This window comes from Brachyistius frenatus, unplaced genomic scaffold, assembly GCF_029030835.1.
Source record: "Brachyistius frenatus isolate BFR_SWC_R1_liver_20210118 unplaced genomic scaffold, ASM2903083v1 Contig_14, whole genome shotgun sequence".
Taxonomy (NCBI): domain Eukaryota; kingdom Metazoa; phylum Chordata; class Actinopteri; family Embiotocidae; genus Brachyistius; species Brachyistius frenatus.
In genome coordinates, this window is record NW_027210613.1 from 1811294 (window position 1) to 1837500 (window position 26207).

Sequence of the window (26207 nt, forward strand, 5' to 3'; positions counted from 1 at the left end):
TCAGTCATATTACCCCCTCTCGTCTCCATCCTTCTCCTCCTCCACCTCTCCTCATCCTCCTCTTTCCTTGACACAAGTAGAGTGACGTGAACTTTTCAAATTGGTGTCAGCACTCTTCTCTCTACATCTGTTTTTTCCCTCTCCCTCTTTCCCTCTGACATTATTAACAACATTTTACATTTTTTCTCCATCTCCCCCGCTCTCTTTCTCTCACCATCTCTAATTTATTAACATTAGTCCACATTTCTCTCTTTTTCTGTGCCCTCTCTCCACAAGTTTCCCTCCATCACTGCGGTTATACAATCAGAAATTAAATTGCCTGGGTCTTGGTTAGATAAGTGTGGCTATGAAGCCCGCCGAGCGGTAATTAGATGGTAAATTGGGGACATTAACGTTGGGGAGGCAGCCTGCTGTCTCTCTGTATTATCACAGTCCAGACACACCTTCAAACAACTACATTTACCATGACCTTTAGCCAAAGAACCTCAAGCTGTGTGGTTACATGTGTGTTTGCCCATGTATGTGAGATGTCCTTATAAGTATGTCTGTGTGAAAAGTGTGTGGATGTGGCCGTGCCTTTTCAAACATGCTTTGCCTCCTGCCTCATTCTCCAGTATTAGGCAGTACATTCTCTTAATTTAACTTGATTGGATATTTTATTGTGGTTGTCAAAGAATTTTTGTATCAAACAAGTCAATTCCTGCATCTTATATTGTTGTGTAAAACCATTACATAAAAAAATAAATTAAAAAAAGTGTAGTTATTTGGACACTTGCATCTCTGTCATCCAACGAAAAGTGGAATCATTAACTGTCGAAACTAAAATGGTCATTTTCACACGCTAAAAGGCTGGAATTGTATGTAACATCCTGTTCTACTCTCTGGTGGGAATGAATGCGTATTTTGAAATATTCTTTTGGGGGTTAAAAAACTCATTAAGGTGTGTCGGGTTTTTTTTTACTCTACAGAAGAGCTATATTATGATATAGGCTAATTAGACAAAGTCAGAATATAACCTCCTGACTTCCTGTTTTTTATCTTTGTATCTTTTCATGTGAGATGAACAAGGTCCAAATATCCCTTTCATCATTTGTTTTAACATTTTTTTTTTTTTTTTGGCTTCACTAAGTGATGTAGCTGACAGACGGAACACATACGAGCCGAGGTTAATATATTTTAGTTGTTGTCCACCTTGTATTCTCTGTAATGAAGCTCCTAATTGTATATTTGATGTGTGACTCGTGCAGTGAGGGTTGTCTCATTCTATTATATTTAGCCTGTCGTGTTGTGGTTTGTTCAGTGTCTGGTCTGGTGCACTGTGTCTATTGCTGTATGGCTGGTAGTTTAAAGGTGGTCCAGTTTATCATGTTGCGTTAGCCTGGCCTGTCCTCTCATCTCTCAGTCTGTCACCCCCTTAATGGGAGGCCATCCATCACATCTACAAGCACACACAATCACAGACACACACACACTCCCACACCAACACATGTATAAAAGGCTGAACGTAGAGTGCATTGCTAAATATGAAGTACCTGTAGACAGTAAGTGTTCTCAGTATAGATGATGGATTTACTGTTCAACTACAGATAAATATGGTAACTGTCTCTCTGAATGCATTTTATTTCAGTGACCAACCTCACCAACCATTACACAATAAGTTCTGGGTCAAAATAGCTCATTCATCAGGGGGGAGATGAGAACAGCAGGTGAGCAGACTTACCAAAGAATGCAGAAATTGGCTTCATCTTACAATTTAACCATGATGACCTCCAACTAAAATCATGAAGCAAAGGTTCACGATGTCCAAAACTAACTGCGGACTGAAACAGCTGCATGGCCCAATAAATCTGTTTCTTTAGCAGCTGCCTATGGTGAGCTGAGAATTTGGTGTAATGGGGTGGAGAATTCTCAACAGACATGAAAATGGTATTGATCTCTTTGTAAAAAGTGGGTTACAAGTCTGCAGCAAAAGTAATCAGCTGGAACAAGGAAAAAGTATGTCTGTAACACTACAGAATGTAAAGTAGACAATATACCTGTAGAAGAATGCAATAAAAATAAATGTAAACAGTTCTGAGGACAAACTATGATGAACATTTGGTATCTTTTGCTGATCAGATTCACTCCTACCTGTGAGTCTGACTTTTGTTAAATGAAAAGCCTCTCAGTTGATATACCGTCATATTAACATGATTCTAGGAAGTTCATATTAACTAACTTCTGTCCCTGTTCAGTCTCAAAACGGCACCTTTTTGATGAGAGGGAACATTGTGTTCGCTGCTGAAAACTCTGTGAGAAATTAGGTCAGCTTGTTTAGATAAAAGTTGCCGAGGTTGTCTGATGGCTGCTGGACAAGCTATAAATCACAGTTAGACTGAAGACAGGTTTTTAAATCAGTGGACGGGCTTTGTTACCTGCAACTTATTATTAACACCTGTCTGATTTAAGCTAGCTTTGTTCATTACAGCCTCAGTGCTTTCTTTCTTTCTAATGCACACAGACACAAACACACAAACAAGATTTGTGTTCATATATGTCGACACTCCAACCACACAGTAATTGATTGTGAGTCAAAGAACCTTCATCATTAAGTAAACAGAATGCCATTGCTAATACAGACATCCATCTCTCTACTTCTCTCTTCTACTGTGTCAACTGTTCTTCTAGTTTTTCACTATGGATTTATTCACGTTACTATTTTCCCTCTCTACTTCTCCTTCCATTCATTTGTTTCCCCACTCTTCTGTCTTCTCTGTCCAAAACGCAATCTTTTCTTACCTCATCTTCTCTTCAGCCCTCATCACCTCCGTCTTTCTCCTCTTTTACTTCCTCTCACGTTGTCTGCTCCCATCACTTCTCCTCTTTTTGTGTTTTTTCTCAATTCCACTGGTAGCAGACAGGAGTCGTCGTAGCAGAACTCCAACCTTAATGAAGATGAAACAGCTGTGTGTCTGCATGTGTGTGGTTGTGTGTGCAAACTGCATGTGACCAGTGAATATATTAAATTAATTCCTCCATTTCTACTGTCGCCTCAAAGTGTATTTTTTCTCTCCTTTTCAGGTTGATCAAACATAGTAGGATCCTACCAATAGTCTTTCAGCTCATTACGGTAAGAAGCCAAACTCAATTAATCAATTAGTTTTCTATCAGCTTATCCATAAATCACTTGGTCATTCAATCAGTCTGATATTAAATAGCCTTAACAATCAGCTAATCAAATCCATTTAGCACAATTTGTGTTTTAAATGACATTCCTGCTGTATTTTCTCACTGCTCAGTTGCTTTCGGTCGTCTTCCTTCTCATTCTTCCCTCACTCGCTCCATCCAACCCTTATAGATGTATTTATGTAAATGAGTCTGAGTGGTGTTGACCTATTAGAGGGCTGGTGTAATTGACTGGCAGGTCAGCAATATAGAGGAGGAAGGGTTAATAGAGTGGGAATATGGACTCCACTATTAAGATCGCACACAAAAGCTTTACAGACAAACCCACAGCCACTTGTCTGTTATCAGTGAAGCATAACAACGTTTCCAGGAAACAATTTATTTCACCTGACCCTTGTTGCAGGCACACAAGCTAAAGCACCCACCAACACAGAGCAATATGTTTCCAGCAAACCAAAACATTCATGCTGCACCAAACAATTCACCCTTTACATACACACACACACACACACACACACACACACACACACACACACACACACACACACACACACACACACACACACACACACACACACACACACACACACACACACACTCACTTAATAATCAGTGTTCTGCATGGCTGCCTGTCCAGCCCTGACTAGCTGATGCAGAATATTAAACACTGTTATCCAACAGCCTGATTAACTCGTCTCCTGATTGTTTACTCCTGTCTGAAGCAGTCATGTCTGGATCCATTACCGCCGTCTATACTGCTCACGTTTGGATTGATTTATGCTGCCTGAAACTCCCTGATCTAGATTGATTACACCTATCGCTGGTGATCACACTTGTCATGGAGAAACTCACCTAATTGTGTTTGTCTAGATGATGAAGTAGTTCTGCTTCAGACATGAAAGGACCTCAGGACGCTGGTTGGACCAGGGTTTTTAACAGGTTGCCTGCTGTACCTGAAGCAGGAGACTGTTCACAGTGGATTGTCTGCTGTAAAATAGTTTTACAAATCCTCCCTGGCTATACATACTGTAAATACACCACTTACATAAGATGGATGAGTTCAAGTACAGGGTGCAAGTTAAGCCTATGTTTGCCATTCCTCGTTGCTCGTTGTCAAAATAGATGAGGTTTGTCATTTGTTGGTTCTGACAGGCAGGCCGTACTTGGCGTGAACTGATGTCATTGCCTTCAGCCTCAGGCAACTGCACATGATGAGTACCAGCCAGGCTTATCGGCTCGTACACAGATCACACTGATGTGCACAGACCCCGCAGGCTGAGCTGGTGTATCTCAGAGAGGATCAAATAGTGAAATGGGGGCAGGAGGAGGAAGGGGAAGTAAATTACTGTAGGAGGAGGGAGAGAAGAATTTGTAAGGAGGAGCAAGAAGGAGCACAAATAGTAAAGGGAGGAAAAGCAAAGGAGGACAAGGGAGAGGTGAGGAGATAGGAGTCAGAGGAAGGTGGAGACTATAGGCTTGACCCAGGTTTCCTGTTAAAATCAATCCATTACCACAGGTCACAACTACACCATCCTCCGGTAGAAAGAATGAATTTGTTCTTTTGCTCAACCACGTCCATCAGAACATATTCTTCTTCTTAAATAGAGCATATCATTTTATCCGTTTGTCTGCGTTATTTTGCTTCTATCAATAGAAATGTCATGAAAACCTTTCACAAAGTACAGAAATTACTTCTAATGACAACAAAAAGACCTTTTGAAAAAAGCTATTTTTAGGTGAAAGCATTGACAGTTCAGTTCATAAAACATAGAAAAGGCAGTCCCTACTATCACAGTGACTTCACTGTTAGTAGTAACAAGAAGACATGCTGTAGGCCTGCATCCAATAAATTAAAGACCTGGAAAACCAATGATTTTTTTTATGGCAAAATGTCCATTTTCAAAAACATAATGTATTGCATATACCAGTTTATTGTGCTGGTAGGCAGTGTAATAATTGATCTCATGTACCAAGTGGGTTATCTTGTAACAGGTTCACACATGTGTCTTAAATGGATGGGTTGCAGTACCATGGGAGCAGGGACTCTTCCACACTATGTCTATTTCTCTTAATACATCCATGATGAGAGCCTTTAAGAGCAGAGCAGCACTGGGCTGAAGGCCTTAAACCTCTAACTGTACCAAACTCAAAAGTAGTTACACATATTTAAGCAAATTAATATGTATAAATAAAGGTTCCACAGAAAAAATAATAACAAGAATTATTCAAAAAGATCAACATTCAGAAATAAAGGGTTTTTTGGGGGGGTTATTTTTTTTTTTTTTTGCACAATTACACAGATTGTATTCTCTTCAATATGTTGAAAGGCTTTTTCTCAACACAAATTCAAAGTCAAATTGATGGTTTTCCGTAATTGTGTTGTGTTTTATGACAAGTCAGGAACCCTTTGTGGCCCACATACAAAATGATATTACCTGTCCTGTAGCTGACATCACTGATAACCAGTGCACAGACTGTTTTGAAGATCATTACCTCTGTTTGCATTACCTACCTTAAGTCATCACATTTGGTTTGGTTATATATTAGCTGGTTAAAAAAAAGTACTATGAGAAAACCTTCAACTCTGGGTTGACTGTAGAATACATGTTATAATTAATACCTTAGATATCTTGTCTCCGTCTGTATTTATTTTTTATTCGATTTGTTTTTGTGTATATATTCTGTGTGTGTGTGTGTGTGTGTGTGTATTTTTTATTCATTGCTCTTATTTGATTTGATTTTTTTCTAAAGTAATTATTTTTTATCTACCTTATTTCCCATATCTCATAAGTATTTGTAAATTTGCTCATATTGTGTGCACTTTTTTTTGTCTTCTCTATGCTGCTGTGACGAGTAAATTTCCACACTGTGGGATTAATAAAGTCAAATCTAATCTAATCTAATCTTATTTTATCTTATCTTACTTTTCCAAGGCTAACGGCAGTAATGTCACCAGCGGGATGGTCCAGAATGCAGTCGTCTTTTTGTGTAATCTCAGTGGCGACAACGTCTTGGATCAGCAACCACTGCATCAGCAAGGTACAGTATATCTGCATACATCATGAATTTAGCAGTAAAACATTTTTTAGATGCTTCTCTCCTTTTCTTGTTTTGTGCCGTCTGTTACACTTGTACCATTGTTACGGATGTAAATTAGGCCTGTCTGTCTTTGACCCTGCTGAACTACTGCACTGTGTGTTTCAGGATTTTGACTCCACTCACATTAGTTATTGTTATGTTAGTTGGTCACATGTTTTTTACTTCACTGCAACGTAATGCTTATTCAGGTCAGCAACCTTGGCTGTTTGTTTGTGTGTGCCTGAGGCATTGCTTTCAGTCCTTCAGCTATGGTGAAACCTCATATTATTAGAATTTCATGTGGTTCCAGTGGATCCATGAGGAGGAGTCACATTTATGTTGTGTGTCCTTTCGGAGTGAGGACAGTTTTGAGAAGTTAAGTCATTTTAGGCCCATTTCAGCATGAAGAGTCTGGGATTAGGACTTTAATTAGAAAGAAGGAATGGAAACACAAAGCTCAGGGATGTTGGGATGCAGCCCAAATCTAACATGAGAAAATGAAGGTAGTAAATTAGAGAAGAGTGTTTGCAAGAATACATTTACAAACACTGCTGCTTCTGTATATGTGAGATGTGTGCATATGCAAATGTTCCAGGACCCACAGTTCAACAGTGTAATTACAACTCTCAGCAGCAATGAAAACACAACACAATAATGCTTCCTTGGATTTCTATTTAAAGACTGTGTTAATTTCTCTCTATCTTTTGTGCCTCATTCTGTCCATCCTCTTCTCTGTACACTCCTATCTACTATCAACCCTTCCTCTGCCTCTATTTCCATTGGGTCAGCAGTGCGGCAGTTCAGTGGTAAGCATCATTATCATCCAATCAGCTCGACTCTCAACAAGAAACTGTCAACCCAGCACTAACACTGGTCTGGCAATTAACGCTATCTCCACTCTTCACTTCTCCTCTTCCCTCCTCTCCTATTCTGTCTCCCTTTATTTTGTTATTCCCCTCGTATCCCTCCTTTTTCGGCTTTTCCTATTATCCACTTTTCCAATCTACTCAGCTCACATCTTGCCCCCTCATCTTCTCGCCTTCTTCGTCTCTGTTCCCAATTTTACCTTCTCCAATATCCTGTGTTTTGGGCTGCTCTTCGGTCTTCTCTTCTCCTCTTCCTCCCTCTTTTTCATTGTGGTTCACTCGCGATCAGTGTGGCGATGGCAAGAAGGAAGGGAGAGGGAGAGGAGGAGAGAAGAGGAAAAGGGAGGAAGCATGTATAATTGGCTTTTTAAGGTGTGACAGAGAGAGGAGGGGAAGGGTGGTGTGTGAGACTGTATGTGTGTGTCTGTTTGTCTGAGTCTGTGTGCGTGAGTGTGTTTGTTGGGAGTGAATGAAATAGACAGTGAAGAAGAGCAAAAATAGGGAGGTATGTTTTTGTGCTTGTGTGAATGCATTTGTGCTTATGCCTCTGTGTATGTGTGTGACAGAGAGGAGATCTGTGTGTGAATGTGTGGAGTGGATGCAGGAGCACGCAGTCCGTGTGTGTGTGTGTGTGTGTGTGTGTGTGTGTGTGTGTGTGTGTGTGTGTGTGTGTGTGTGTGTGTGTGTGTGTGTGTGTGTGTGTGTGTGTGAGAGAGAAAGAGAGAGAGAGAGAGAGAGAGAGAGAGAGAGAGAGAGAGGAGATGAGGTTTATAATTGGGCAGATTTGCCTCCGACTGAGATAATACCCCCTGGGGAATGAAGACAGAGGGAGCAAAGAGAGAGGGAGGAAGAACAGAACAACAGAAAGAAAAAGATGGCAAAAAAAAAAAAAGCATGAGAGAGAAGTGAGAGGGAGGATGATACAGCCAGAAAAGGAAAATAGTAGGTAAAAAAGGGTAGCAGAGAGGTGACAGAGGGGAAAATGGGATACACAGAGAGAGAATGTGGAGCATTTGGGTTGGAAACACAGAGGAGAGATGAGATGATAGAGGAGGAAATTGGAGGTTAAAATGAGTGACAGTTTGATAGTGGGCGAGATGAAGCGAGGCGGGAGGGGAAGAATAACTTGACAGAGTGAGAGATGATTCCTAAACAAAGTTCCTATTATTTTATATGATCCTGGATTGCTCAGTTTTAATTTGAGAACATGAAGCAGACTAATGGAGAAAGTCTTGGTTGTAATCTGATTATATAAGGATATGAGGCTTCAGGCTTCTCTCCTCAAAGTGAATCCGAGACCCATTTCCGAGGCACACTGACAAGCAGACTGCGTGATTTAATAAGGAAGTGGTCACATGTAGAGCATGAGAAATTCAACCCAACAATTCAAGTGTTCGCACCCTGAGCAACCCCTGAGTTTGTTCTTGGGCCGAGGTGCTGACAAAGTGTCAGTTAATTAAAGTGCTGTTGTCTTTTAATTAATTAAAGAAGTCCTCAAGGACTCTGTGTGTCTTCAGAATCCTTGAAGGTCTCTCAGGTTGCTGCATTGGTTTAATCTGCCACTAGTTCTTGTTATTTCTCCTGACCTTCTGTGAGAAACTCAGAGGATTTTTTTTTTTTTAGGTAATTGCCTCTGTGCCGGTGTTATCTAGTTTCTGTGGAATTTGCATCTATAAATTGCCATTTGAAATTGGTGTCTGGTTATTTCCCCAAACGATATCTAAACAAATTCTATAATGGTTTTTCCAAACTATGTCCATATATATCCAATCAATAATAATGCCCCTGGCATAATTCATACCACAAAGATCTGTCTTCCATATTAATGTTTTGACATGAGCACACACCTCAGAGGTCATTGGATTAACAATTTTTCATAATGGAAATCAATGAAACACACTTGACAGTAAGTGTAAGATGTTTTGCAGTGTCCTTGCATCCCCTTGTTAAAAACATTGATTTATAAATATTTTGAATAGGTATTTTATTTTCCAAAGAACTTCCCAGCGTGAATAACTTTCCACCCATTTACAGTACAACTATTTTAAGTGTGTGACAGTATTGTTGTCTTTTCCCTTACCTTAAACCTTACCACTATCTCAACCTAACTTAATTGGTTTTACTTCCCTAAACTCCGTCCAGTCAGACCTTCCCCTCAGACAAATTAATTTTGGAGCAGTCACAGGCAACCTGTGCTGTCCTTGGCTATGGGGTCCATTATTGGTACATATTTTCAAGGTTGATTGCAAACTTTAGGCGAAAGTTCTGAGGCTGGCTGAGTGGTTGTGCTTCTTTAGATTCATTCAGGTTGATATTGACCGATGCATGAAAACGTAATGCTGAGTACACCGCAGGAGGCCACTTGTATTAGCTGTAGGGTGGGACCAAAAAAAATGGTTGTACACATCGTAGACAGTTACAGGTTGTATCTGGCCTGGGACCAATCAGCTAACAGCCTGAGCTGGTGGAATAATATCAACATGGAAAACCATTTGCATTTAGGTATTCAGGTAGCACATGATGCACACAGGGGATTTGACCACAACAACTCCATCTTTAATGAAGACGATCATACCACATGCATGTAAGTTACAATAGAGAAAATCACATTATTGAAAACATGTACATACAACTTTAATGAACTGAAACATGATCCATTTATCATACCTAAGTTTAGTAAAGGTTCTTCTGTCCCAAGACAACTTTTCTCCTTTGCTTACAGTCGTGCTTCAAGCTTTCCAGTCTGTTGATTCCCAACAGAACTAATTTGACAGTGGTTTATAAATAGATAATGCTGCAAAGCATTGTAGACTGTCTATTTATAACCTCGATAAAGTCAAAAATGCCAAAATAGGACAGAGCAAACTGATTTACACTCATAAATTATTCACCTTACAGAGGTAACATTTGTACATATGTGACATCTTTAAATTTACTACTTGTTAGCAATGACTGAATTTGCATGTGTGCGCGCACACACACACACACACACACACACACACACACTCACTCATACAGAGCTGATACTGGGTTCTCTGCTGACACAATAAACATTTTATACTGAAACGTGTGTACAACCTCTGGATGACTGAATTGCAGTCAGGAACCAAATCAAGACGAGCTGACATTGCACAAACATGGGGTGCCTTTATGTTACTCTTATCATAATACTATTGAGACATATAGAGTTGCTGTGAGGAAATATTTTGAGCAGAGTCGGGGCTTGTGTCATACTAAGCACATATTCAACCACACTTGCTATTTTCGTTCCTTTCTATGAATAGAAGAGTCATTATCTTAGCTGCTGACTTCACTCGTTAGATTATTTTTCATGGAACATGAATTATTTGTGCTTTGCCAACATGACTTTGTCTCCACACTCTGAATGTTTTGTACAGTTTAGCTTTGGAAGTGGTTTAGGTTATAAAGTTAAAAGCAACCACTCAAACCTTTTGTTTAAAGTAAAGAAATGTGCAAAATGTAAAATTGGAGACTGCAGCTGGAAAGCCCGTACTCGTGCTGTGACTTTCAGATGAAACTCAGATAGCTGAGAGGGAAGGTTTTTATTCAGCCTGCAAGCAGATGAGGAGAATAAATGTTAGTCAACACGATGGATCTTGCTGACGTTGAGTACAGACTCTGCTTTGCTGGTGATGATGTGGAACTAAATGTCTCTTTTGGTTGAAGTAATTTCTTTTTTAATACCACCTATGATCTGTAACAGCATTTTGTTGGCATTTTTGGTGAAATCAGTGAAATTATTGACCAAAAAAAAAAATCTATGAGCAAATGACTCACATTGCCCTAATGTGTTTAATTACCATATATGTACAGTAAGAATTATGTCCCCTGAAGAATACCTGCTTTGGTGTTTTTGGTCTGTGATCAGGTGTGTTTTGATGGAACATCTGGTATAATCTAAAAGGATTCATTCCATGAGAAAATAAAAACACTGTCGGCACTCGACAAGTGGTTTGATGAGCTGTGCAGCGCAGCCAGGGGGGGGAGAAAAAAAATTGAAAACACTGGATGCATTTGGAAGCAATATTTGATATGCTTCAAATTTCCCTTGAAGCATATCTAAACAATAGGGCCTTGCGTTCTATTGTGAGCCTGTATTGTAATCCTTGTGTTGTAATAGAATTGTGTAGCTCGTTTCATATCATTGTGTGGTGTGATCTTTTCAGATTAATTGAGGACATTTTTTAAGATTCTACTGTGTAACTGTATTGAAATAAATATGTCAGTCTAGTGATGGGAGAGTGTATAATATTGAAGCATAAACAGATACATATTGGCCTGTTTGTGCTGTTTTGTTTTGTAGCACAGCACTGACTCATCTAGCTATATCCAAATGATCACCGGTTACAAGCAAACTCTGTGCTATGTCCCAATATGAGCTTGTTTTTTTAGGTGCACAATCAAAAGCCAATTTGAGTTTGGATTAATAATGCACCCACAGCCTGTAGTGGCTGCTGATTGGTGGCTAAAATGTCAGGAATCTTTAGAGATCTTATGCTTGATTGCATATCCTCTTAGTTTACTTTGTGATTTGGCAAATGTGGCTGTTTAAAGTGCTGTCAGCTTTCCTCAACAGATAATAACAGAACAATATCGTTAACATACACACAAGCAACTATCTAGAATAGAGTTTGTATCTAAGTAGGCCTGTTGTCAGATTACATTAACAGCAAAAGAGTTCTTTGTATGATTGAACGGTCCAAAGTAGAGCAGCTTGTCTAATTAATTATGTTGCCGTTTGACATAGTAACAGTACATCTCACTGACAGCAGGCAAGCACTGCCTGCACTTGTACTCACCAAAAGACACACACGTCTAACTTTCTAAATAAAGATCTGTTGGAATAGGAAAATAAAACTGGATGTATTTTCCCCAGTGAAGAGAATGATTTAATACTTTGGTTATTTAACTGTAACTTTGTGCACAGAAACGAAAATGAAGAACAACTTTGGACTTATTGATCGCCTGGGTATCGGTTCAGTATACATTTATTGGAACACTTGTGTGATATCTACCTGGATGGAGCAGAATCTTTCCAGTATTCACTGACAGAGATGTACAGCGCATCCAGAAAGTATTCACAGTGCTTCACTTTTTCCACATTTTGTTACGTTACAGCCTTATTCCAAAATGGATTCAATTAATTTTGTTCCTCAAAATTCTACACACAATACTCCATAATGACTTGAAAAGGCAGACACCTGTCTCTATATATGGTCCCACAGTTGACGGTGCATGTCAGAGCACAAACTAAGCCATGAAGTCCAAGGAATTGTCTGTAGACCTCCGAGACAGGATTGTATCGAGGCACAGATCTGGGGAAAGGTACAGAAAAATGTCTGCAGCATTGAAGGTCCCAATGAGCACAGTGGCCTCCATCATCCGTAAATGGAAGAAGTTTGGAACCACCAGGACTCTTCCTAGAGTTGGCCGCCCGGCCAAACTGAGCGATCGGGGGAGAAGGGCCTTAGTCAGGGAGGTGACCAAGAACCCGATGGTCACTCTGATAGAGCTCCAACGTTGCTCTGTGAAGAGAGGAGAACCTTCCAGAAGGACAACCATCTCTGCAGCACTCCACCAAGCAGGCCTGTATGGTAGAGTAGCCAGACGGAAGACACTCCTCAGTAAAAGGAACATGACAGCCCACCTGGAGTTTACCAAAAGGCACCTGAAGGACTCTCAGATCATGAGAAACTAAATTCTCTGGTCTGATGAAACAAAGATTGAACTCGTTGGCCTTAATGCCAAGCGTCATGTCTGGAGGAAACCAGGCACCGCTCATCACCTGGCCAACACCATCTCTACGGTGAAGCATGGTGGTGGCAGCATCATGCTGTGGGGATGTTTTTCAGTAGCAGGAACCGGGAGACTAGTCAGGATGGAGGGAAAGATGAATGCAGCAATGTACAGAGACATCCTTGATGAAAACCTGCTCCAGAGCACTCTGGACCTCAGACTGGGGCGAAGGTTCATCTTCCAACAGGACAACGACCCGAAGCACACAGCCAAGATAACAAAGGAATGGCTTTAGGACAACACTGTGAATGTCTTTGAGTGTCCCAGCCAGAGCCCAGACTTGAACCCCATTGAACATCTCTGGAGAGATCTGAAAATGTCTGTGCACCGATGCTCCCCATCCAACCTGATGGAGCTTGAGAGGTCCTGCAAAGAAGAATGGGAGAAACTGCCCAAGAATAGGTGCCAAGCTTATAGCATTGTACTCAAAAAGACTCGAGGCTGTAATTTCTGCCAAAAGTGCTTCAACAAAGTATTGAGCAAAGGCTGTGAATACTTATGTACATGTTATATTTTCATTCTTTATTTTTAATAAATTTGCAAAAGTTTTAAACAAACTTTTTTCACTTTGTCATTATGAGGTATTGTGTGTAGAATTTTGAGGAAAATTAATTTAATCCATTTTGGAATAAAGCTGTAACATAACAAAATGTGGAAAAAGTGAAGCGCTGTCAATACTTTCCAGATGAACTGTATGTAGTGTGACTACATCTCAGGATGTTCACAGTAGCTAGCTACCCAGAACGAGCTGCACAATATCTTCTGTCGTGTTAAATTTAATGAGCAAAGGAACACGGTTTTGCACTTTAGTAAGTCCTATTTATTCAGTGCATAGCAAGGTTTTGCAGCCTCATGTTGTACATGGAGCAGAGAGGGAGGGATGGAGTGAGGAGAGAGGAAACGGAAAAAGACATGAAGGGAGGAACAGAATGTGTTTTTAGATGAGCATGTAATTGAGTCCATTATGTGGTATGTTGATGTGATCAGTTTTTCATATGAGAATTTAACCCTGCACTGGTGAAGCTCTGTTCAGATCGTCTAATGTCATATTCAGCTGCTTTTCTCTGCAGGGCAAATTGGTGGCAATGAAATGCTAATTGACTGAAGAGGGAACGCGTCTCTCATCTTGATCAAGAACTATCAATCCGCGGTGTAGTCGAACCAGAGTCTGCAGTTACACACATTTACTGAGGCTCAGGTGTACTGTCATTCCTTACACCTACACGTGGAGGAGTGAGACATGCTGGTTGTTAGGAACATAGAAGTTGGTTGGTTGTGAATACATATTAATCAATAACTGATCTTGTTAGTGGAACTGATTATATTTAATTTTACACGAAGACCATAGAGACACAGGCTCCTTGTTTTCTAATTGGATGTACATTTTGTTCATATGATAGTGTGGTTCGGGTCATGGCCAGATGAACCTGTTAGAGGACCCAGGGCAAAATGTCCTGTTGGGCCCCTAATGTTGTCATTTGACTAAAAGTCCCTTTATTTAGTATTATGTACCATGTGTGCACAGAGCACCTCGAAAAGTCAGAGTCACACAATTAGCTAATACTATTACTATGTATTAGTTCATATTATAATTAAGTGGTTCAGGCTCTTGATCTGTTATTTTTATTGCCAAAAACCATAATCACCTTGTGGCTCTGGGCCCATGACTGTCCGCTTCGGTAGTGCAGCTTTGGTAAGAGGCTGTCATGATATTACCTTTGTAAAGCTTATGTCAATGTAGACTTTCCCGTTCAGATAAAAACTTCTCATGGAGACCTTTTTCTCTGCTACACAGAGCTTATAGAGGTGGTGGTGAGTACCTTCTCAAAAGCAGCTCTACTTTACCTGGACGGAGAGGAGCATGCTGGGAGGACAGGCAGCCATTTTGTGTTGCTAGCCCTTCTGGAACTGCTTCACAACATCCTAAAGCAAACATCAGTGGTTGTCCGCTCCGCACTGCAGGTATGAACACACAGCTAATAAGAACCAGAGACTTTACTGCAGTAACAGAGTGGTCTGGTCAGTTGCCAGTACAAAATAGTTTCATGGCAACATGTGTTCAATGTTTCTATTTGACAATAATTTTACAACCACCAATACAATAACTTTTTTCCAATGGTTTAATAAAGAATATCAAACGAAAATATAATCGTGGCTCATTGAGTAACTTAACAAAGTAAAAGAAGGTGTCTTATGTAGCCTGTCATGAATAAATAAATATATATTCTAAAACGACAACAGCATTTGCAAAGAAATCCTTTAAAAAAAAACTCAGTGGCTACTCTATAATATTTTTGTACCTTATTGTTAGCCATGTGTTGCTTGTTTGTGTTAATCATGTTACACTGGTCCTTATAGGCCCATGTACCTCCCACATTGAGTCACCACTATTCTCCAACTTCATCTCTGCTGAGTGCAGATTCACCAACAGAAACACAAAGTCAACTTCCTCAAAATGTTGCCCTTGTACCTCGTCCCCGAAGGCATGTGCATGTGTGTCCCTTGATGTATGCAGTGGAAAGCATGCAGGTTTCAGCAACTGCAATGCTGAAGTTGTAGACTCAGGAGAAAGCGGATGAGGTCCTGAGTCCCTGGGACACACACACACACACACACACACACACACACACACACACACACACACACACACACACACACACACACACACACACACACACACACACACACACACACACACACACACACACACACACATATACAGGCATACACAGAGGGGCCTGTCTGGCTATGTCCCTGCGGCCTCATTATCACCGCTGGCTTTGTCCTCGGCTTGCCTCACTACAAACACACATACACACACTCACAGACACACACACACACACACACACACACACACACACACACACACACACACACACACACACACACACACACACACACACACACACACACACACACACACACACACACACCAGACCCCATCTCCCCATAGTGTGCACCCCAGCCCAATGCATACATATTAATGGCTGGACAGGGGGGGGGACTAAAGTGGAGGGCTGGGTAAAAGACTGGGTGAAAGAGAGGAGGACAGAAGAGGAAGAAAGAGGAATGGAGAGATAGACGAAGAGACAGAGATAGAAAAGGGAGCAAGCAGAATGTGCAGCAGAAATCAATTCTGGGAGAAATGCAAAGCTCATTAAAACGAAAACTTCTGCCCTAACCAAATTCATTTGGGTAATAAGGTCTGATAAGGAGAGAGGACGTGACTAGACCGCTCTCCCCAAACTATTACTCAGTTGGTCAAGAGAGAGCGTCTCAGAGATTATATTTACTACAGAAGAAAAAAAGAGAGAGAGGGCGTAGCAGAGAAGGGTTGACTTTGGGAGAGAGAGAGAATGTGTGCCAGTATTAATCACATTATTCCACCGCTAATTGGCCTGAAGTTCCACTGTAGGCATGAACTGAACTAAAATAAGCCAAACTGAGGCACAGAGGTGCTAATGATGAAGGGCAGAAAAAAATGGAGGACTGGAGAAAGCTAAAATCCTAATGAGATGCAAAAATAACTTGATGTGACAAAGAAAAATGTTCAGCACATGTTGTCCTGAACACATGTTGTTTTAAAGGAGGTTTAAAATAACACAACACATACAGAGCAACTATTTTCTGTCGTAGTCTATCAGTGTCTCTTTCTGTGTCTGTCTCAGTCTGTCAGAATAAGTCTTGGCAGGTCTCTGGATCCATCATTATTGACTGTCAAATCTCTATAAATGATTTAACGTGTGTGTGTGTGTGTGTGTGTGTGTGTGTGTGTGTGTGTGTGTGTGTGTGTGTGTGTGTGTGTGTGTGTGTGTGTGTGTGTGTGTGTGTGTGTGTGTGTGTGTGTGTGTGTGTGTGTGTGTGTGTGTGTATAGAGCCAGAGGCTATCTTGTCCAGCAGTGGAGACGGAGGCAGCAGAGAGGCTGCTCCGAGCCAACAGACCCCTGAGCCACCTCAGCACACACCTCATTCACATGGTGAGACCAACACGCACAGATTCTTTGTGTGTGTGTGTGTGTGTGTGTGTGTGTGTGTGTGTGTGTGTGTGTGTGTGTGTGTGTGTGTGTGTGTGTGTGTGTGTGTGTGTGTGCGCGCGCGTGTGTGTGTGTGTGTGTGTGTGTGTGTGCGTGCGTGTGCGTGCGTGTGCGTGCGTGCACATGTAAATGTCTCACATGCTACATAAATATTTTCTGTATGCATATTTGTCTGTCTAAATACTCATACAGTGAGATAAGCTGTATGTTTGTTTATTAATGCAAGGCCCTGTGCGTTTGTGTGTATGTGTATGTGCGCAAGAGAGAGAGAGAGAGAGAGCTACAGGAAGATCTTTTCTACATTGTGTCACCGGTTATGACTTCTAATGCTCATATTTGAGAAAAGGTGATAGACGTAAAAAAAAATTACTGATTTAAGAAGTTCAGATCAGTTACATCGATTGAAAGTGACTCTGTATGCAGCAGTTTTCATCAGCTGGTTCCACCGTACACCTGTGAGCTTGTTATCTTTATAACTATATCTTTTATAGCCTCATGATTTCACAATTGGTCCCACATATTAGCTTGTTTTTAAAATGTGGGACATTAGGGTGACTTGATGGCTGAGCGTTTAGGGTGCACACCACATGGGCCAAAATACCGTTAGCAGCTGAGTCTGTTCGACTCCCAGCCGGCTGGAACAGTCCTCCCCCTCTCTGTTTCCCCACGTTTCCAGTCTATTTCTACTGTACGACCTGAATAAATACAAATAAACCAAAACAATTGGAACGTAGAAAATAACTTGTCGCAAAAAAACTAAAAACAAATCCGCAAGGTTTCTGTACAGTTAGACTAATTTTAACTAACGCGGATGAATCCATGAAGATCAGTTAAGCCATTTGTCCTGGTAACAAGATCTGCAGCTTCCTCCCAGAATAAATATGTCAGTTGTCAAAAGTACTCCCATGTGTCACTGCACTGGAAAAACACTACAGATCAAGTTTAGTTCAAAGTTCTTTCTTAATTACCCGCCTGCCAAAGATGCTGTTATTTTCTCTGTTATGACAATGAAGTAAATGCAGCAGTCTTCCAATAAACTACTTTTTGAAAGAGACAAGTATGTCACTCTGTCCTCTAATTCCTTCAGCCAGTATGCTGACTGTGCTACATGTGATTTCACTGTAGAATTATAATATACATGCAGTATGCATATTGTGTCTGTTCCATACAGATGATTATCACAGTTTAATGAAGTAATTCATCTACGGTTATTACAAATATTAATCCCAGAAATGTGAAGTATCTGCAAGTACTAACTGAGAACGTGAGGCAGCCTGAAAAACAGGAAGATAATAGAGGGTACAATCCTGGACTTTATGCTGAGCCATATTGCCATTCAATCATCTATACCTTCTGTCGCTGTACACACCACTGACAGTTAAATGTATGTGATGCAAAACTCCTGTTATCTGCAGTCAAATGCCATTAATAATGATTGAAGTGCTGTTAGAGTTCAAATCAAATTTAGTTGCTTGAAAAATTATGGCATGCCCAAAATACAGTCCATTGATTGCACTACATTCACTGTCTATCATTTTTTTTTCACTTGAGTGTCCAATCTGAGTGTGTAAATGTAACCTCCATGCAGTGCTGTCAAAAATAGCATTTATGTACATTATAAAAGAGTGTTACTGCTCACTGTTAACTAAACTACGTCCGTTGTGAGAGAATTAGTAAAAGGGAAGTAATGTTGGCTTTCTGAAACTTCCTTTCCATAAAAACAAATTGAACATGATTTGGAGGTAAACGGGAGATAAGAAAAGGTAAAGAGTGGAAGCCATGCAAAGAGATAAAGGTGAGGATGAAATGAGATGCAGGGAAGATAGATGAGAGAATCCATGCACAAGAAAGAGGGTGCAGCGAGGCATTCTGGGAAGTCGAGGATGTAGAAAGGGGAAAGAAAGCAGAGTGGGGGTAGAAGAAGAAGAGATCTCCTGGGACACAATAGAGGTTTTTACTTGACACATTGAGTGTTGGGTGGGCGCCTGTGTGTGTATGAGAGGGTTGAGGGAGCAGCTGACACACCCCCGGCCTCTGCACAGCCGCTTCGCCCCATGAGAGATTAGTGGCAGAGAGCAGGAGTGCCGATGAGAATCTAACATCACTAAAATTGTAAAATTGTAAAGCTTGTAAAGCTTCAGAACATGCAGTATGAAGATTTATGATTTATTTACAAAATATAGTGGTTTCAATTCATGGCAGATTTTGCATTTAGTGACTTTAAATTTAAAAACACAAATTGTCAAATTCGTTAACTGCCATTACTGACAGCACGTAGTTTTGAATGATAAAATGGAGGACCTCTGTTGTGATTAATATGTTAATCACCATATCAACCTATAAGCTAAATAGACAATGACAGATGTTGATTTGTTTTTATTTTTTAGTTAATTTAATACAAAGTGCAGTAAACAGAAAAAAATGAACGTCAAGTTGATATTTAGTGTAACAACCAGATCCTCAGATGCGACGGTTTTATTTTTTCAAGATACAGTACACAGAATCATATAACATATCTGAATGGTGGAAGCTGTGAGTACACCTTCAAGACAGTTCAGTCACTCAGTATATTTGATCTTAAAGTAACTTTAAAGTAAATAGAAACATGTTCTTTTTTTTTTTACTATTTAAACTTTGCATGCATTAACTCACCGTGTCTCCATGTAGCTGTCTACTGAGAGCCAGGAGGTGTGGGAGGAGTCTGTGCAGTGTCTGTCCCTTCTGGTGCAGCTCTACGGTGGAGAGGGTCACGACTGCCTGTCACCTTCCTGCCTACAAAGCTTCTCGCACATGCTGCGCACACACATGCACACAGAGACCCCTCGAGTACAGCGCACAACCCTGAGGATCATTAAACGGCTGGTGAGTAAAGTGCGCACGAGAGTATCCACGCAGACAGACACACGCAGACCAACAACTACACACATACGTAGGAACGTTCACACAAATGTCAACATTGCTTACGGACAACTCAGGTGTAAATCTGTGCTCTGTTTGTGTGGAATCTGGGTCCTGTGTTTGTTTGTATTTTGGTGATACTGCAGAATGGAAATATTAAAATAAAAACAAGAGACACACACACACACAGTCAGTCCGACTGTGCTGCTGCTCTGAAACTAATGTGTGGTTTCACCAGAAGCAGACTGACAGCGAGGGAGAAAAATATTGGTTTGTATCCTCCTGTCACTTTCTGTTCAGTGTCTCTCCAATTGTGTCTGATAGTCAAACGACTTGTAGCAGAAGGCCAAAGCTAACCTGTAAGAGAGTCTACTGCAGTTAAGCAGGTTGAGGCTACTACTCCCAATATAATAAATAACATGAACATGGAGGAAAAACTGTGCAGCTGCAGCTGCGATTCAACAGAAGTCAGATTCTAACAAGGTGACAGTCTCCTCCCCTGACACATTAGACAGATGTCTAATTGGCAGATTTACTCATTCTGTTGAATTAAAAAGCCCATGAAAAAACCAAATAACTGCCAGCAAAATATTGAGCAGCAGCAGATTAGACGAAACCAGATGTGAAGCAGTCATAAACATATTTGATGCACATTATGCAGCGTAGCTCTCTGAGGAAATCAAATCATACTGGATGGTTCTGTGGTATGAGATTTTACACAGAGCATTAAAACCTGTAGGAAGTGTTGGTCTTTTCATGTGCTGTGGGAACAAGCTGGGACAGAAAGGTAAAACTGTTTACTTTGACACCAAGAACCAGGGTTTGCATCCTTTCTCAGGACACCGAATAAAGTTACCTTTCAAACCATGATGTCAGCATTTCTCAGATGTTAACCAAGTAGTTTCGGTTGCTACTTAAAACTTCAGAATAATTTAAGAATAAATTATTTCAAAACGCTGATATTGGATGTTTTAAAAATGTAGTCACTGAATTGAATCCAAGCGTGTTAATCATTGCAGAATTTCAGGATGTTAATTTGAACATCTAGTGAAGAGAGAGGCAGGGTTGGTGCGAGTGCAGTGAAAATACATCTTTAGAAGTCAACATGGAGTTAGAAAAATTGGCTGATTTTTCTGCAGACCCCTATGAATTATGTAAAATGCATTCCTAATGTTTTGGCTTGGCCGCAGGGTCATGGAATAGTTTCTGCACGTGGGACACAAGGTCAGCTGTCACCCTGAGATCATATGATCTGACTGAAGGCTGTGCCTGGAAGCTACCTTGTAGTTTGTGTGTGTGTGTGTGTGTGTGTGTGTGTGTGTGTGTGTGTGTGTGTGTGTGTGTGTGTGTGTGTGTGTGTGTGTGTGTGTGTGTGTGTGTGTGTGTGTGTGTGTGTGTGTGTGTGAGTGAGTGAGTGAGAGAGAGAGAGAGAAAGAGAGCGTTTGCGTGTATGTGTGTATTTTTGATTCCTCACACTAATTAGTTGTAGCCACCTGAACCACCCACACACAAACTCTGTCACACACAAGCTCACACACTCACCTCGCTCCCTTTCTGTCTGTCTGTCGTAACAAATTTGTCCTTTTGCACAAACTCCCTCATTACCCCCTGTGCTACGAGACAGAGCAACATCTCTACGTGTCTTCTCTCTCCTGCTCACCACCCTGAGCAACACACACACACACACACACACACACACACACACACACACACACACACACACACACACACACACACACACACACACACACACACACACACTGCAGTGTGTTTCAGCTATTTCCTCGTAGCTACAGGATGAGTCACTAAGCAGTGCTCAGAGCAGAACTGATTTATTTACTCAGAAACATACCCATTTGTTGTCTTTCTACACACTCAGTCATTCTACTCAATACAGCAGTTCATTTAAAAGATGTAAATGTAAAGTTTCACTCTCCCTTGGAGGGTGTTTTGTCATCTTATTCCGACTTCGTACTTTCTTTCCCAGTTGAACTCCAGTGACTGTTTAAAATAAAACATACAAATGTATACAGTGAACCCTCGTTTATCGCGGGGGTTACGTTCCAAATAGAGACCGTGATAGGTGAAATCCGTGAAGTAGTAACCTTTTTTTTTTTTACAATTACTATACAATGAAATACTCCATAATACATTGAAACCAAAGAACAAAACCTTTTTACAGGCCCAAGCATTTGTTTAACAAATAAAAGTACTGTATAAATGTTTTTTTTTACAAATAACTACTGTACTGTAAAATAATAATTTTAATCATCAATACGAACTGAAGGCTTCAAATTGCTGAGATCGGCACCGCCCCACTGCGACCCGAGTCATTGGATTAGAACGGGAGGAAATGAAAAATGATTATGAAAACAAATACAAAGTACAGTCGGACAAATAGTGACTCGTGTATTTCACTGCTCTTCTGACTGAGCCGCTGCATCCTGACTCCGCTCTGCAGCGGTTCTTTCTTCTAAAGCCGGCGGTGCAGGTGTGGTTTTTCGAGAGAAGAACATAGTTATCGGTAGTTGTTGTCGCTCTTTTTTCTTCTGGGCAAAAGATTCTTATAAACCGACATGCCACCATCGATTATTTTTAATTTGGCAAGCTGTTTTACGTACGTGTACATATTAGACCGCAACGTTATTGACAAACAGGTAGAGAAGAAGCGGAGAGACTGTTTAGCCAATCAGAATGCAGAACACAATGCACGATGCAAATCCGTGAAGCAGCGAGACCGTGAAAGGTGAACCGCGTTATAGCGAGGGGTCACTGTATATATATATATATATATACATATACAGTACCAGTCAAAAGTTTGGACACACCTTCTCATTCAATGTTTTTTCTTTATTTTGTTCTACATTGTAGATTAATATTGAAGACATCCAAACTATGAATGAACACATATGGAATTATGTGGTAAACAAAAAAATGCTCAACAAACCAGAATATGTTTTATATTTTAGATTCTTCAAAGTAGCCACCTTTTGCTTCAATGACAGCTTTGCACACTGTTGGCATTCTTTCAGCTTCACGAGGTCGTCACCTGGAGTGGTTTTCCAACAGTCCTGAAGGAGTTCCCAGAGGTGCTGAGCACTTGTTGGCTGCTTTGCCTTCACTCTGCGGTCCAACTCATCCCAGACCATCTGAATTGGGTTTAGGTCAGGTGATTGTGGAGGCCAGGTCATCTGACGCAGCACTCATCACTCTCCTTCTTGGTCAAATAGCCCTTCCATAGCCTGGAGGTGTGTTTGGGGTCGTTGTCCTGTTGAAATACAAATGCTGGTCCCACTAAGCACAAACCAGACAGGATGGCATGTCACTGTAGAATGCTGTGCTAGCCATGCTGGTTAAGTATGCCTTGAAATTTTGAATAAATCACCAACAGTGTCACCAGCAAAGCCCCCCCACACCATGACACCTCCTCCTCCATGCTTCACGGTGGAAACCACACATGTGGAAACCATCCGCTCACCTTTTCTGCATCTTACAAAGACATGGCGGGTGGAGCCAAAAATCTCAAATTTGGACTCATCAGACCAAAGTACAGATTTCCACTGGTTTAATGTCCATTCCTTCTGTTTCTTGGCCCAAGCAAGTCTCTTCTTGTCGTTCTTCCTCAGTAGCGGCTTCTTTGCAGCAATTCGACCATGAAGGCCTGATTCACGCAGTCTCCTCTGAACAGTTGATGTTGAGATGTGTCTGCTACTTGAACTCTGCAAAGCGTTTATATGGGCTCTAATCTGAGGTGCTGTGAATTTGTGGTTTTTGAGGCTGGTAACTCTATTGAATTTATCCTTGGCATCAGAGGTAACTCTTGGTCTTCCTGTCTTGGGGCAGTCCTCATGAGAGCCAGTTTCATCATAGCGTTTGATGGTTTTTTTGCGACTGCACTTGAGGATACATTCAAAGTTCTTGAAATGTTCCAGATTGACTGACCTTCCTGTCTTAAAGTAATGATGGACTGTCGTTTCTCTTTACTTGGTTGAGTGGTTCTTGCCATAATATGGATTAGACGTGTAGTCGAATAGGCCTCTTCACTGTATAGAACTGTGCACCAGCCCTGCCGCTGCACAACACAACTGATGGTCTCAAACACATTAAAAAGGCAAGAAATTCCACAAATGAACTCTTGACAAGGCTCACCTGTTCATTGAAAACCACTCCAGGTGACGACCTCGTGAAGCTGATTGAACGAATGCCAACAGTGTGCAAAGCTGTCATCAAAGCAAAAGGTGGCTACTTTGAAGAATCTAAAATATAAAACATATTCTGGTTTGTTCAACACTTTTTTTGTTTACCACATAATTCCATATGTTCTTTCATAGTTTGGATGTCTTCAATATTAATCTGTAATGTAGAAAAAAATTGAAATATCATTATCAGTCAGTCAATCGTAATGCAATTTACATTCATTATCCACAACACACTCTTTTTTTTTTTTTAACAGATATACCGTCACAGAAACTGACTTGAGTCACACATCGTCTCTCAAACACACACCTACACACTCGGAGAAGTGCCTGCCCTTCAAAAAAAAACCTTTTTAATTATCTTTCATTGATTTCAGGGCTTTGTTAATCTCAATCAAAGATCCCGCTAATAGCTAGGAAACTGCAAGGGAGGGGAGAGGGAGAATGAATCAAGTCTGAATTAGAGACATTTTCAACTTGTCTTCTTCAGTTAGAACTTGGAAAGACTTGAAGAGGAATGATAATTTAATAAAAAGACAGAAATATGTGTTTATAATTCTGTTAAAGCAGTTTGATTTTTTTCACTTTTTAATCTGCCTCTTGCAACACAGAATTTATTGTGTACAGTGATTGGTCACTTAATATGTCTTTCTGAAGCCCATTTCACACACAAAACCCTCTGAAGCTCTATTGTCGAGCAGAGCTAGTTTTTAGTCAACACTGTGTTCACTCGCTACACGATAGCTGCATCCGTTGGTGTTGATGTTGTCCTTTCACTTTAGACTGCTCGTCAACCTCACACTGGTGTCCAGAAGCTTCCTCCTCTCTCATCTCCGGAGGCTGAAATCTCTCAGCACAGAGTCTCCAAAATGTCAAAGCATATTATGTCCAATTATTGTAACCTTTTACGCACTCGAGCTGGAAACTTGAACTTTTATTTATTTATTTATTTAACCTTTAATTCCTGAGTGCTTCCAGTCTGGCCAGGCACTCCATCAAATTTACTTGGAGGGGAATGATTTCATCGAGACATTTTATCCACGCATGAGCAACTATTATGGAGTGTGTATTTGTGACCAGTGACATCTGTGCAAAAAGTTTAATAAGACAAAATGAAAAAGTATTTGGTTGTTGTCTCCTTCCTCACATCTGGGTCGAAGTTGACTCCATGGTGTCAAGATCACTGATTATTTGTTTTATTTAAATGAGCTCGTCAGCCTTCATACATGGACAGTGAGGCAAAAAGAAGATTAAAGTTGACGTCAGATTGTTTCCCAGCAGTTAACGCTGGTTAACAGCTCTACGAGAACCACAAGTCAGATATTTTTATTAGAATTATATAACTAGAATTATCTATAAAACAAATAATATTCCTCAATAGTCTCTCTCTCTCGCTCTCACACACACACACACACATTATATTTGTGCATAATCTGTATGCGATTCTGGTGAATGTAGTCCTCTCTGTTGCTCTGCTGTCAGGTACATTGTCACTTGTTTGAACTCGGTGTCTATTATGACAGCCCTGCGCTGTCTTTCTGAGAGGCAGCATGTCTGTCTGTCCTCTGCTGTCGGTCTGCGTGCCTCTCATGACTTTGAGTTCAGTATTATTGAGTCAGGTGAGAAGGAGGAGAGGGTGAAGACGAGGTGAGGATGAGGTGGAAAGCAGGGTACGAGAAGGGATGATAAGTGTGTGTGTGTGTGTGTGTGTGTGTGTGTGTGTGTGTGTGTGTGTGTGTGTGTGTGTGTGTGTGTCTCGCGCGTGTGTGTGCGTGTGCGGGAAAAGTAATGGAGTGAGAGGAACGTCTTTGTCTCCTCCTAACCCCGTTTCTTAGCAACAACCATGCTGTGTCGCAACAGAGACAGAGGTGATGATGTCACCGGAGATCAAAGAAAACATGTTCACCAAACACACAGACACACATCCACTCAGGCGCATATACTCACACACACGCACACATGAATACACACATACAACTCTTAAAGGGACATACGCAAACACAGATTTTATTATTTATTGGAAAACATTTGTTCTTCCACAAAGTCACTGCAATATTAAATCAGATCTTAACTCAGTCTTTATCTCAAGTTTAAACAGTGTAGATTTTTTTTAAGTGACAACGATCCTAAACACACACACACCCACACCCACA

The 26207-nt window shown here is 40.8% G+C and overlaps 1 protein-coding gene across 1 annotated transcript in view; it reads left to right on the forward strand.

The window, feature by feature from the left end:
* Positions 1–26207, forward strand: part of ulk4 (unc-51 like kinase 4) — an 82168-nt gene that overhangs the window by 49416 nt on the left and 6545 nt on the right. The window contains exons 30-35 of the mRNA XM_069693135.1: positions 3061–3109; positions 6099–6204; positions 7035–7049; positions 14722–14888; positions 16802–16903; positions 19628–19822. Coding sequence (XP_069549236.1) covers positions 3061–3109; positions 6099–6204; positions 7035–7049; positions 14722–14888; positions 16802–16903; positions 19628–19822 — 634 coding nt within the window. The remainder of the gene's footprint in view (positions 1–3060; positions 3110–6098; positions 6205–7034; positions 7050–14721; positions 14889–16801; positions 16904–19627; positions 19823–26207) is intronic.